We start from the raw sequence: 13,775 nt of genomic DNA, 5'->3' as shown, positions 1-13,775 counted from the left end.
TACAGGTTAAGAAGCAGATACCCTTCTGCCCTTTTACAGTTTTGCATTCAGCCAAATCTACTGCAATTCTGAAAAAGCACCAGTTTAAAACAGGAGAAATATCTCAAAACATACGGAGTTATGACTAGTCAGCAAAGAGGTACTATGCCTATTATTAATTACTACCCTGACAACTGAAAAAGACAGCTTCCTCTGAAATCAGGCTCCTTTAGACGTGCACAGAATCCAAGTGCCATTGAGAGATAATCAAGTAAAAAAAAATCAAGCTGTTTTTTCAATTTATGCATTCAAACGCTTAACTTAAAACAAAGGGCAAAGAGAAAGAGGGATTATCAAATACTTGAAGTTAAACACACATATCAGTGCCTTTGCTTCAAATGAGTCTAAACAATCAGCTTCAAAAGCCCTACAGTTTGCAACCCATATAATGCTCTAATGCCATTCCAACCTTGAAAAGTATGAAGCGTTCTTCAAGACTTGACAAATTTGCAAAACACTATTTGGGATAATGAACAGAAAGAAAAAAAAAGAAAGTTAGGTGTGACAACAACTAACCACATCTGTTTTTAAATACTGCCTGATATTACCATCTACATGCATTTGAGAGAGATTTGCGTTTTCACTTGCTTCCCTCCCCACATCTAATCTAACTACTTTTCACAAAGAAAACAGTCCAAATCAAACAAAATGAGAGGACACCACAGGGATCAAACCAGATTAATTTTCTGATGCTTGCTAACTTCTCTGCACACATTACCCATAATGGATGATGGAATTCGTAGGGACTGAAATAATTTGAAATTTCAAATACAGATGTAATGCACAGGGTAATGAAGTATCCAACTGCATATTTTATGCTCCTCAGTCCATCCCCTGCAGTGCTCAGGGTAGCTTTTGGAAGAATATCTGCCTTCTGAAAGAATGCAGAATGTTATCTTCAGACTGTGGCTTTCAGAAAAGCCCTGAGCTTTTACTCAGTTTTCTAGACCACAGCCTGTTCTTTCTGTTTGCTTATCCCAGACCACCCTGCTAAGCAGCTCCACATCCACTTAAGAGTGCCTGATATCAGTTGGCAAGCAGGGGCGAGACAGCCTATTCTGTCTCTTGACCACGGGAACGCAGTTCTTTTTCATCTTTCCAAAGTCATTCATTGTGCAGCACAGGGAAAATTGCCAGTGCATGGTCCTGCTTTGGATATGCCTCCTTAAGGGCCGATCAAGTATCCAGCACAGCTACCCAGACACATGTACCTGCTAACACTGGCACCCCACATAATGACACGTGTGAAGATCTAGCTTAGGGCCAATACCCCATCTCGAAGTCATTTCCCATCTCTCACCTCTACCCCAAAGCTGGCCTTTATGCAGTGATAAGAACAAATACAGAACGTGAGAGAAAGAGACCAGGAGATACATAAACAGTGCTAGCACACTACATCCAGTGGTGAACAGCAGTACATGTACACAGGAACCAGTACATTACAGCACACAGATGCATACGAATGATGTCTGGAGAGGACATAATGTGTGTTAGCACCTTCACTTACACCAGTATATGTTTTATACCACTTTTTGTAACACTGTGCTATACTTCTGCCTGACAACTAGGCAGATATACTGAAGTCAAGATTTAAAAGCCGTTGTTAGAGCTGTGCCAATTCACATCAGGTGTGGAGATGACTCCTCAGTGTTAAGAAACACAAAAGCAGCTGATCTTACAAAAATAGTTTGGCAGAAATAACTGGGAAGAATGGGAGTCTGAACCACTTTTGGCAGTCAGGTGATAGCAAGACCCAAGAAATAAATGATTGCCCTGCTTATAATTGCAGTTGCTGATATACAGGAATCGCAACTCACTGCCTGGTTTTGACCCCTTTTCTTTCAAAGTCTCTCGGTGCTGCTACCTATCTGCCACGTTGTACAGCCAGGCAGGGAAAGAACAGTGGAGGAAGCTGGGGTGGAGGTGAGGGACTGGGAAATATAGCTGGGTGGCAAGAGGATGAAAAAAGAAGAAAAATTAAGTGCTCCTAAAGCAGAGGTTCTTACAAGCGGGGGTTCTTGTAGTAAAGGGAGTCTCCTTACTGTCATCTAAAAAGTCTTCCTCCTCATCCTCCTTTCTCAGGCGCCTCTTGGTCTCCTCATCATAAATGAGGCCCAGCAAGTTGGCAGGGCTCTCACTCTCAGCATGGCACAGCTCATTGAGGCGGATGCCGATTGCCTGTGGACAGGAAAGGAGAAAGAGAAGCACAAGCAATTTCAGCGTACCTCACTGGTGGTCCAGAGCTCTGCCTCCTGTAGGCTGTGGAGATGTTCTGCTCAGAACAGAATGCCCTGGCTTTACTTTTGTTGCCTGAAAAACACAGTATAGTGGGAAAAGGGAGAACAAGCATTTATCCCCCCCCCTCCTTTTTTTAAACCAAATTTGCAAACGGTCAAATTTTAGGCAGATTTTTAACCACTTTTTTTTGGTTAAAAAAAAAAAAAAAGCAAGCCAGCACATTGACAGGCAGAAGGGGATTTGGTCATTATTCTGCATGAATTTTTTCCACTTTTCTTTCTCCACTCAAAATAAGTGTACCAGATATTTGCTAAGGCTTTACAGTGGGAATATGTCCTCTGTTTAAGAAACTAGCCTGTGACTTAAGAAGCCAGTAACCACTCCCTCTTTCCTCCACAAAATTGTTGCATGCCCATTGGAAGCTAATTTCCATCTTTAAAGGGGAGACTCCCTGATGTACTTTCCAAAGAGTTCACAATATGCATATGAAAGCTTGCAAGATACATGGGTAATGGCGTAAAGGAGATCTACATAAGGAGCACAGACAGACAGATTTCCAACAAATACAGTTGCATTCTCCAGAAGGGTTTTGACTGTTCATTCATGGCTGTTTACCAGCATCATTATCAACATGTAAACAGCCCTCATTGATGCTGTCAGCAAAGCTACAGATAAGGGTGTGTTAGCAAGAAGAATGCTTCCCTACTAAGACACTTCAGAGCTGATGCAAATAGTTGCCAGTCTCAGTTATCTGTGAGCCTATATGTTACTATATAAACTTCATACCCCTCGCATTTTCTTTGCTCATGTTTCAGTCATTTAAGGAAGAAATGTTCTGCTTGCCTCTCTCCAAAGGAATAATTTATCATATATTATTTATGTTCTGTTGCCTACCCTAATATTAAAGCAATCATACATAATCCCACAGTATCCTATCTAATGAGCACTAAATTTCTGATATGTATTGTCTGCATGAATTATCCTTGGTTCTCCCAGCAAATGGATAGCATGCCACACTTAAAAAGAAAATGCCTCTCAACTGAAACAGCCAAAGGGAATGATAGACTAACCTTACCTATCTGTCATTCATTCAAAAAGACAGCATCACAAGTGAGATTGCATGAATCAGTAGGTTCATCACTTTAAGGGGCAGTCCAAATCCCACCTAGTGTGGAAGGGTTTACCACTGGCATTCTCTGGTGGATACTAGGGAGGTTGAGTTAAAGGATCTGGGTGGGAAAGGAAGGTTTTACATTCTTTCTTGGTCTCACTGCACTTTTATAATGGCACCCTACATCACAATATGTGAGTAGTGACAGACAAATAAGGATCACCATAATTAGCACAGATTTCCAACCTTGCTGACCTCAAAAACAAACACAAAAAAACAAAAAAAACCCCACAGAACAAGGCCTCAGTGTATTCAGAGACAAATATATTATTTTTCCTTTGTCCAAGGATCTTCCTGTCACAGCAGCAGCTCTGCTGTCACAAAGCACCAAGGATGGTGTGTTGTACAGTGCTGACAAGAATTTTTTGGTAGCACAGAGCCAGACTTGAGGCATAAAAGTACAGCATATGCAACCTGGGGTAGGCTGATCCGGTCCAACCTTTTTGCATACTGTAGGCTGGGTATCAGCTTTAGGACCTTATCTGAGCTAGCAGAGATGGGCTGGATGAGGTATACCATCTTCTTGATACCAGAGCTGCTCAGTGAGGTATGTGTGTGCACAGTAACTCTGCCCAGCATGCTGATATTGTCTATAGGAAGATGAGCAGGTTAACACACAGAAATGGCAACACGTTCTGTAGCAGGTGCCTGTTACCAGAGCAATTGAAAGTTGTTTCTCCTCATGGTTCAGCCACTCTGATTGGAATCTGGTCAGAGCCAACTAAAGCAGCTGTCTGAGGAGCAGAGCACAGCTTGCAGGTTTCTAGCCCTGCAGGCTTAGCTACTGGCTGTCATTTACGCTTGCAGCCTGCTTCATCTGAAACAGCTTCTAGGAGGCTAAAGTAGAGCCAGAGGACCAGCCTTTCCCAACATTCAAAGAACATAAAAGAGTGTACCTCAGCAGTGCTATGTGCAGACCAACCCTGAAGCATGAAGCCGTGTGGGGCAGATGGTGCTCTTGGTAGGTATACTGTCCCAGCCTCCAGTGAGCAGAAACAGAATGCTAGTGGGCAGCAGGGCACCTCTCAAGGGTGCAATAAAGAGAAGAAAATCGCATGGTAAAGATTATGCTCCAAATCCTCTCTTGTCTTAGAGCAAGATAAAAGTGATGCTTTTCCCCTCTGGGGTGTGGCTAAGCAGCTAACACACACGTGCCATTCCTAGAGTGGAGAATGCATCCAGATATGCCTTATAATGCTACTAAAACTACAGGGAAGAAAACGATGGTTCTGCTCTATTTGAAACTCACAAAATGAAATCGGCATTTGCCACAGAAAAGTATGTTTTATTTAAAAGATCCCAAGAGGGGACAAGAAATAAAAGGAGAGTTAAAATATAAGAAACAACAAGTTGTAATAAGAAATCCCCACTTTGACATTTTTCTTTTAACTTGTGCCATGTGTGTATATAACTGAGAGTCAGGGAGAATGATAATACACATTTTTTCACTTTTAGCAGTTCTTTATAGGTGCTATTCTGTTTACATGCTGAACCATGCTAAATCATCAGCTATACCAGTGAGGATTACAGGAAAGTCTCATTTCCAGAGACCACAACACATTTTTCACAGTAATATTATAGGGCAAGGAAAACAGGAGAGAGAAGTGAATTTTCTTGATTTTCAAGTGTCCAAAATCAAAGATTCCTTGTAAGTATTTCCCCTCCAATGTCCTCAGATTGAGTAGAGACATCTTCTATTCTTCTACCTCTCAGGCCTGGGCTAGCAAGGCCTATACTTGAAATGCACAGCCTTAATTAAAAAAAAAAAAACAAAAAAAACCAAAAAACACCATACCAAGGCACTCTTCATGTACTTCTTCCTAAAGACATAGCCACTCCTCCTGTTACGATTACAAATCATCAGGAGTATAAAAAGATTAAACAGAAGCTGCTTGCCATCAAAATTCCCTGGCTCCTTTCTCACATCATTGCTTCCTTCTTGCATCATGTGGTGGTACTTTAACATTTAGAAAAGGAAACCTTCCTGGATTTTCTCTAACTCAGCCTATTTTAGTTTCTAAAAATGGCAGTTAGAGGGGAACTAACTGCCTCTTAATGATTACTCGCTAGCTCCCATTTTCTCAGAAACTCAAGAAAAGAAGCACCTACAAGCATGAAGTTCACCAGGAGAGGTATATAGCCCTGACTGGCAGCAATGCATGCAAATCCTATCTTCCCCACTTGGATGGAGTCATCAAAGGAGTTAGGCAAATGTGGTGACCTCTTGAAATACAGAGGGCAAATAAATTCACACAGCGTTTTTGTTTTTGTTTTTTAAAAAGAAACTTTGATCTCTGTGCTGCGATTTTTAAGATAGTCACCTGTGCTTGAGACATAACAGAGAGTAGAGCAAGGGTCCCCAGGTAGCATTCCCTGGCCTAGCTTCAGAAACAAAAGCAGGACAACAGCCAAGACACAAGGTTTATTAGTTCACACACTGAGGCTATACTGTGCTCAAACCAAAGCTAGGCTCTCCCGCGGGCTGTGCTGTGTAGTGGGGATGTACTGATATGGGTCAGCACTGGCTCAATGTTCCCTGCAATGTGCTCCCATGAGGAGCATAGATTGCTTTAACCTAGGAGAACATGGGTCAGAGAGGCATTTTTAGCGTGGCTTATGTAAATACTCCAAGACTGCAGACTATCTGGTTTTCAAATCCCTCCAAATTTTTTTTTCTTCTTCTCACTGTAAAAGATCTTTGGTTTTGTGAAAAGAAGTGAGAAGCACAAAGCTCACTTTCAGCCAGACTTACTACGTATATTACGTATCTGGTACCATAAAGAGAAAGGGAGCTTTTCCCACTATTTTTAGTTGTGTGAAATGACTTGCAATAAGCACTGAGCAGGCAGACAGGGTAATTGACTAGTTCACATATTGTAAGAGACCGTGAAAAGAAGGCATCAAATGAAACTTGAAGGACCCAAGTTCAAAACAAGCAAAAGGAGACAGTTCTTCACACGACATGTAGCAGACCTGTGGAATTCCTTGCAAAAGATGATGAGGGTTAACAGTTTGTATGGGCTCAGAGAGAGACTGCACAAGCACGCTGAAGAGAAAGCCATTGAGGGTTACTAAATGCACAGCATCACTTCTAGCTCAAGCAATGCAGGGCTAAATATAGTTGGAAGCTAGGAAAAAGCAATAAGTATCATATCGACTGCCCTTACTCTTCCTTAGGCATTCCCATATGATAAGTGCTGGAAACAGGACAGTGCACCAGATGAATTGTCGAGCTGAACAAGAGTGGCCAGTATTACATCTTAATACAGTCCATTTCTGCTAGGAAAACAGCTGATCCTATGAAGTGCTAATTTGAAGGGAGGCTTGTGAGTCCCCATTTTACTAGGATTGAAATTCTATGTATGATCCAATTACTATTACATTCGCTGTATTTTTGAATGCAAGTAGATGAGAAACAAGCACTTACATCTCCCCACTGGTAGAACAGCTTCGCTGCATTCCACTGCAGCTTCTGGTTCCTTTTGTTGCCTACGATAGGAGAACGTCCACGGGACAGGCCTTTCTTGGTAATATTCACATGGTGGCCCTTCATCCACTCAGGCCAGTTGCCACGGTTACAGCGGTGAACAAAGCGTGCACACTCAAGGAACAGGGCTGCTCTCGCCACCACAGGAGCTTCCTGAAATGTTTGCAAAAAACCCCCCACCTTAAATACAAATACATTCAAAAAGCTCTCCAAATGTTAGAGGTTTGACTGCTTCAAAAGCTTGCCATGGAGTCACACAGACTGAGCAATCTCTCCATCAAAGTCTGAAACCAGGATCTCTGCCCTCTGTGCATGAGTCCCACCTCTAGCGCTAAAAGCAAGACCTGTAAACACTGAACAGTTATACTTAGTCCAGCCACTAGAGGGGCAAAAAGTGCCACGTTATAAGCAGTCTTCTATTTCACTATCCTTCTATAATCCTTTCTTTCAGAAACCATATAACTACCAAAAAATGAGAAGCATGCAACTGACACTTTTACCAGAGGAGTGAGTCCAGTTTTCTTTAGCACAAATGGCAGTACAGCCGTGTGAATCTTAGCTTGTGCATGTCATGATTAATTTCTGCTTGTGCAGCTTCAGGGTGGAAGCATGAATGGAGGCTTGCTGAAATTAGGAAAGGTACTCTTTTGTACTAATAACAATCACATATGGAGGGCCAAATCCTTTACTGGTGTAAATCAATAAAATTTTACTGGCCTAGCTTCACTGGCCTTAGCAGGCATTAGACAATTTAGTCCTTAAGCTCAACGTTAGGCATCGGAGTTTGAAAGTGATGGTCTTGATTATTTTTCAGGGAAAATCCCCCCCACACACACTCAAAAGCACACTTTTCTTTAATGGGAAAAATGATACTGAATGTAATTGAATTTGTATAAAACAGCCCTGCAGGAACAGACTTGACCACTAAAGAGTGCTTCTGAAACTCTCTCTCAAATATGTTTAAAGATGGATACTACGATTTGTTTCTTAAGGGGTTTCTTAGACTTGGGAAGGGGCTTCCTTGACAGCAGTCTACAGTTCTGTGAAAATAATTTCTTTACAATCATGGAAAGTGACTAAAAGCAAATGCCCCTCCTTGTTTCCTTTTAATTCCCCCCCTTCCTGCAATTCTCACAAGCAAAAATCCTTGTGGCCAGCGGGCTGGAAAATCAACAATATGACAATGTCCACAATTCACCTCTGAAAAGTTCTGTAATAGGGATTTCACAGAGCACAAACACGTGTTCCATATATTTAGATGCTGGCAGTTTAATGAGATAATTTAAACAGGTCAGGATCTACCTGTAAGGGGAGGTTCCTTAACTGTGGTCCATAAACAACAGATGCTGCCTGAGATCATGGAAGATGGTTTTGTAGTGGGACTGTGGAAATTATTAAATAGTGCCTCCAACAGTGCTTTAATCAGAAGTTCAAAGCATGAAATTTTGAACCAGCAGTCAAAAAGTTCAGGAATTGCCTTAGGAAATTCTACAGTTCAGATAAGCTTACAGCCAGAAGTGTCTACTAACAGGACTGAAAAAAGTAAAGCCATGAAAAATAAAAACAAGTTTTGTCTACATTAACATATATGCTAATTGCTTTCTCATGCAGCATCCTGTTGCAGCTTTTTATTCATTTTTTATTCAAATGATGGAAGAAAATATCAATCTTCTAACAATTCTCTTAAATAACATTACAGCTGGCCCAAGATTCTAACCCAATTCATGACCAGGAAGGCAGAAATCCAAAGTCAGACACTCAGTGACAGCCAGAAACAAGGCTTGTATCTAGCATCTGGGAAAACCATCACAAATTACTAGTTGCCTGCATGAAATATGCAGGCACAAGGACACAGGAAAAACGAGGATTTATTTTTTTATTCTTACAGAGTAAAACCTTATCCAGACACGGAGACATGTAAGCATTGAGAAGATGAAGCCACAGCCTTAGTCGCCTTCTATTTTAGCTCACAATAAAAATCACAGTTTCTCACCATACAGGAATCTGGTAAAGATACATGTTGTAAAGGTTATGGAAGCACTTAAATACTAAACTAAAGGAGGGCATGTAGGATGGAGGGCAAAGGAGAGGAAGAATGTGTCCTGATGGAACAGGAGTTCCAAATTCAAAAACACTTAAAAGACCCTGTGCGTGAAGGAGGATTTTCTCAACATCACAGGGCACAAGCTCCCTGTGATTGCTTACCTGAGGCTCAGAGCAACCTGAAGCAGCAGCAAGCAAAAGATGAAGATGTGACAGAATGGACAGGGATGGATTCACACCACAGAGAAACACATCACAAATGGAGATAAATGAATCAGGCAGGCGACACACAGCTGAAAAGAACACAAGTTACCATGGTCACTATCAAAACTCAACACAGCAGCAATACTCTCACAAGACTGCCTCTGCGTTTGAAACCATTCAAAAGTGTACTTTCTACATTAGACCTACCATATCACTTTGCCTTTTGGAAATTGTTTTTGCACTGGGTAAATTGACATGAATAAGAATGCACCTTTTCCTTAACAATATTTCAAGTACTCCCATTGGAGCTTTTCAACAGATAATAACAGAAAAGGCAAAGACCTGGGTGGGAGCATATATAGAATGAATCTGGAATTTTATTATGACATTACTGTCCAAGTACATCTGATTCTGGAGAGGTTTATGACCAAAGAGCTTTTAGGTCTGGCTTTCTCTTCAAGGACAATGAATTTTATAAGACCAGTTTACCAGTGGTAATTTTCTTGTGCCCTTCCTTATCCTCTTCAAGGCACTTTGAACAAAAATTCATTTCTAATGGCCCAATCTCTTCAGGAGAGAAAAAAAAGCAAAACAGCAACAATCTACTTTGAAAATAAATAAAGTAAATGCAAGTACTGTCAAAGATGCTAGTTGGATAGCTCTGCTCTTTATTTAGCCATAAAGCAAGTCTGGCCTGAGAAGCAGCTGAGAATATATATGCAAAAAAGGTCATGAGTGAATTATTAACCACTGACTAGTAGAATTGCCTCAAAAAAGTTAGTTCAGTCTCTCTAGTTATGTTTAAAAAGAGTCAGGTAGAAGCCATGACACACCTCCTTGCTTCTGTCTCCACTGATCCATAATGTGTGGCCTGCTCAGAGCAATCTCTGATTTCCTTCCAGGTCATATGTCCCCCTATGGTCATATAATCCCCATATGGAAGAAGGGACAGGGGAACAACAAAGTCTTCCTAACACCTGTGGTATCATCGAGTCAGGACGTTAGCAAGTATTACTATTCTTCCAGCTTAGGCTTAGCTTCTATCCTACTGCTGCTTGGTAGATACTTCCAAACGCAATCCTGCTGTAAAGCAGTCCCGTTATGACATTTCAAGAAGGAGGAGTATACATGTTAGAACAGATTAGCTCACATATCTTAGAGGACGTACTGGAGAGGCGTAATGGGGATAAACTTCACACATGTGCTAAACTGGCCAAACGAAAGCTCATATTTCTCCACCTGAGTCCCTAAACCAATCCGACGTACAAAAGTCTAGTTAGGCTCATCTTCAAAGCCTGTCTCCTCAGAGTACAAGAATGCTCCTTCTGAAGTGCAGCAAGTCAAGCAAGCATGGCAGAAGCCCAGCATGGATAGACATGTTGCTCCTGACTGAGCTCAAACACAAAAAGGAAGCACACAGAAGGTGGAAGCAGGGACAGGCTACCTGGGAGGAATACAAACACCTTGCCCATGCATGTAGGTGATGGGCATCAAGAAAGGTTTCTAAGTTTATCAGTAGGAAAAAGAAGGCTAAAGAGAATGTGGGCTCATTGCTCAAAGGGGCAGGAGATCTAGGGACAAGTAATAGAGAAACAGCTGAGGTACTCAGTGCCATTTTTGCCTATGTTTTCTACTGGTCAGGCTTGTCCTCAGGCCTTCCAGGTCCCTGAGCCTCCTAGCAGGATTTGGGAGAGTGAAGTAATACCCACAGTAGAGAAAAAATCATTAGGGATCCCTTAACCCACTTGGACTTACACAAGTCCATGTGACCAGATGGGATGCATCCAAGGGTGTTGAAGCAGCTGGCTGATATCATTGTTAGGCAGCTATCATCTTTGAAAGATCATGGCAATTGGGATAGGTTCCTGATGACTGGAAAAGGGCAGATGTCACACACCTTCAAGAAGGGCAAGGAGAAGGGTCCAAGCAACTATAGGCTGGTCAGCCTCACCTCAGTCCCTAGGAAGGTGATGGAGCAAATCCTCTTAGAAGTCATTTCTGGATGCATGAAGGACAAGATGATGACTGGGAGCAACCAGCATGGGTTTAGCAAAGGCATATTCTGCCTCATTGCTTTCTATGCAAGGTGACTGGTGCTGTGGACAAGAGAAGGGCAGTCAATGTTGTATATCTTGATTTTAGCAAGGCTTTTCACACAGTCTCCCACAGACTCCTTATCATCACATTGGCGAGATACGGGCTGTGTAAGTGGACGATAAAGTTCAGTGAGTTATGATCAGTGCTGCAAAGTCCAGCTAGTGACCAGTAACTGGTACGATCAGTACTTTTTAATGTCTTTATTAACAACCTTGATGATGAAATGGAAAGCACTCTCAGCAAGTTTGTGGATGTGACCAATTTGGGGTAGCAGTCAATATGGCTGAGGGCAGGGCTGACATTCAGAGAGGCCTGGACAGGCTGGAGAAATGGCCTGACCAGAACCTCATGAAGTTCAGCATAAGCAAACGCAGAGTCTTACCTGTGGGATAAAATACCCCATGCACATGCAACAGCACAGGCTGGGAACTGACTATTCTGGAAGCCATTCTGCAGAAAAGGATCTGGAGGTCCTAGTGGACAAGCTGAATGTGAGTCAGCAGTGGGCCCTTGCAGCAAAGAAGGCCAGTTGCATTCTGGGCTGTATTAATACGAGCGTAGCTAGAAGGTCCAGGGAAGTGAGCCTTCCCCTCTATTCAGCACTTGTGAGAGCACATGGGAGTACTGCATCCAGTTTTGGGCTTCCCTATACAAGAAAGATATTGACATACTGGAGCAAGTCTAGTGGAGGGCCACTGAGCTGGCCAGGGGGCTGGAGAACAAAACACTGGAGGACAGACTGAGAGAACTGGTTTTGTTCAGTCTTAAGAAAAGAAGCCTAAGGGAAGACCTTGTTGCAGTCTACAACTACCTGACTGGAGAATACAGAAAAGATGGAGTCAGACTCTTCTCAGAGGTGCACAGTGATAGGATAAGAGGCAACAGACACAAGTTGGAAAACGGGAAATTCCAGTAAGATTTGTTAAAAAAAATTACTATGAGAGTGAACAAATACAGGAACAGGTTGCCCAGAGAGACTGTGGAATCTCCATCCTTAGAGGTGTTAAAGACTTAACTGTACAAGTCCCCAAGCAACACTATGTAATTAAGACCTGTTTCGAGCAGGGGGCTGGACTAGATGGCCTCTGAAGATCCCTTCCAATCTAAATTATTCTAGGATACTTAAAGCGACATCTTTACGCCAAGCCAGACAGTGGTTTGTCAGAACCCTGTGCAGAAACCTGACCACAGACTGAGATATCATATCACTTGCCTTTCAACCTCCAAAGTTTCTTATAAAGGGAAAGAGATTTAATTTTATTATTGCCAAGTCTGGATTTCAGTTGGTGACACAGAGATCAAACTGTCTGCAAGGTATTATAATTTGCCATTAAATGTTTGCTAAGCCATAAAGTGCTTGTAGTTTTATAAAATTCAATCAAGGATGTTACTACATAGTTTCTAGTCCAAAGGCAACCCCCAGTTCAATATATAAATAAATCATTACCTCCATAATTGATGCAACCTTTGTTTCACTAATTTCTTTAAATCACTGTGGCAAATCTGTATACACATCCAGACTACACACAGGTCATTGTGTCACATCAGGTCATTGTAAGAATGGAATTTCTTGTGAAAATGTGCATGAAAAAGCATGCTGAAAAAGCTTAAGAAAGAACTGAAATTGGAGCCGTTTTCCTTTACTTTTTTAAAGGTTGCCATAGCAACTAGGCTAGGTAAAATGACTTAAGTAGCTTTTAATTTGCATCAAACCTGATTCCAACTATTATTTCAAAAGCTTGAAAACAGAAGTTAAAAAAAACACCATGTTTTCTGTTGGCTATGCGCTACTGAAATAAAACGGGAGAATTTTCCATAACAGCATACGTTGCCATTAGCAGTACAGTGAAATGACAAGCTGTCACCTTTTCAAACCTACAGTGCATGTAACTTAACTTCTAAATATTTCCAATACTTTGTAGACAAAATGTCAGCTGAGTAGGTACTTGTAAGGGGTCTCCCCAGGCTGCAATTAAAACAAGTTTCCTTCATCTTTAGCTGCAAGCCTTGTAAAATTCTGATCTCAGATGCTTGAGCTCCCATTAACATCCATAGCTACCTCCAAAATGAGACCACCGCATAGAGCAGCTCTCCCAGTCCAGAGAATATCTGCAGGCAATATGATCAGAAAACATACAGCAAGAATCCAATTCATGGTCACTGAAATGACAGACTGGAGTTTAAGTTAATAATTTCTGCTTTGTGGCATATATATCCACTCTGTACATATCCTCTAAAGGGGCAAGCTATTCAAGCCAGCTTATCTTGCTCCCCACTACTGGGTTGCAGAATTACAAACTCACATATGTAAAATGCTGTGCTCCATGTCTCAAGTCACAGCCTGTCTGAGAACACACAGCAGAAGTCCAAGAAAGCATGAAAAGCTGGACTTCGGGCAGCTTGAATACTGCTTTTCTGCTCTATATCACAATCCTAATCACAGGTAGCAAGAAAAGGCCTTGGTCCAGAGAGTTCACTGTAATAACCTTACTGGTT

At 41.8% G+C, this 13,775-nt stretch overlaps 1 protein-coding gene across 10 annotated transcripts in view; it reads right to left on the bottom strand.

The window, feature by feature from the left end:
- UNC80 (unc-80 homolog, NALCN channel complex subunit) overlaps nt 1–13,775 on the bottom strand; it is a 140,711-nt gene that overhangs the window by 76,407 nt on the left and 50,529 nt on the right. For 5 of the 10 annotated variants that reach the window (XM_026117143.2, XM_026117300.2, XM_026117382.2 and 2 more), the window contains exons 23-24: nt 6,876–7,088; nt 2,046–2,217 (exon numbers count right to left, since the gene is read on the bottom strand). In XM_026117143.2, the coding sequence (XP_025972928.1) occupies nt 2,046–2,217; nt 6,876–7,088 (385 nt within the window). The remainder of the gene's footprint in view (nt 1–2,045; nt 2,218–6,875; nt 7,089–13,775) is intronic. The other 5 variants (XM_026117546.2, XM_064515324.1, XM_064515325.1 and 2 more) reach the window with 1 other exon arrangement.

The sequence above is a fragment of the Dromaius novaehollandiae genome, chromosome 7, assembly GCF_036370855.1.
Source record: "Dromaius novaehollandiae isolate bDroNov1 chromosome 7, bDroNov1.hap1, whole genome shotgun sequence".
In the NCBI taxonomy this organism is placed as follows: Eukaryota; Metazoa; Chordata; class Aves; order Casuariiformes; family Dromaiidae; genus Dromaius; species Dromaius novaehollandiae.
This window is presented reverse-complemented; position numbering and strand designations above follow the sequence as displayed.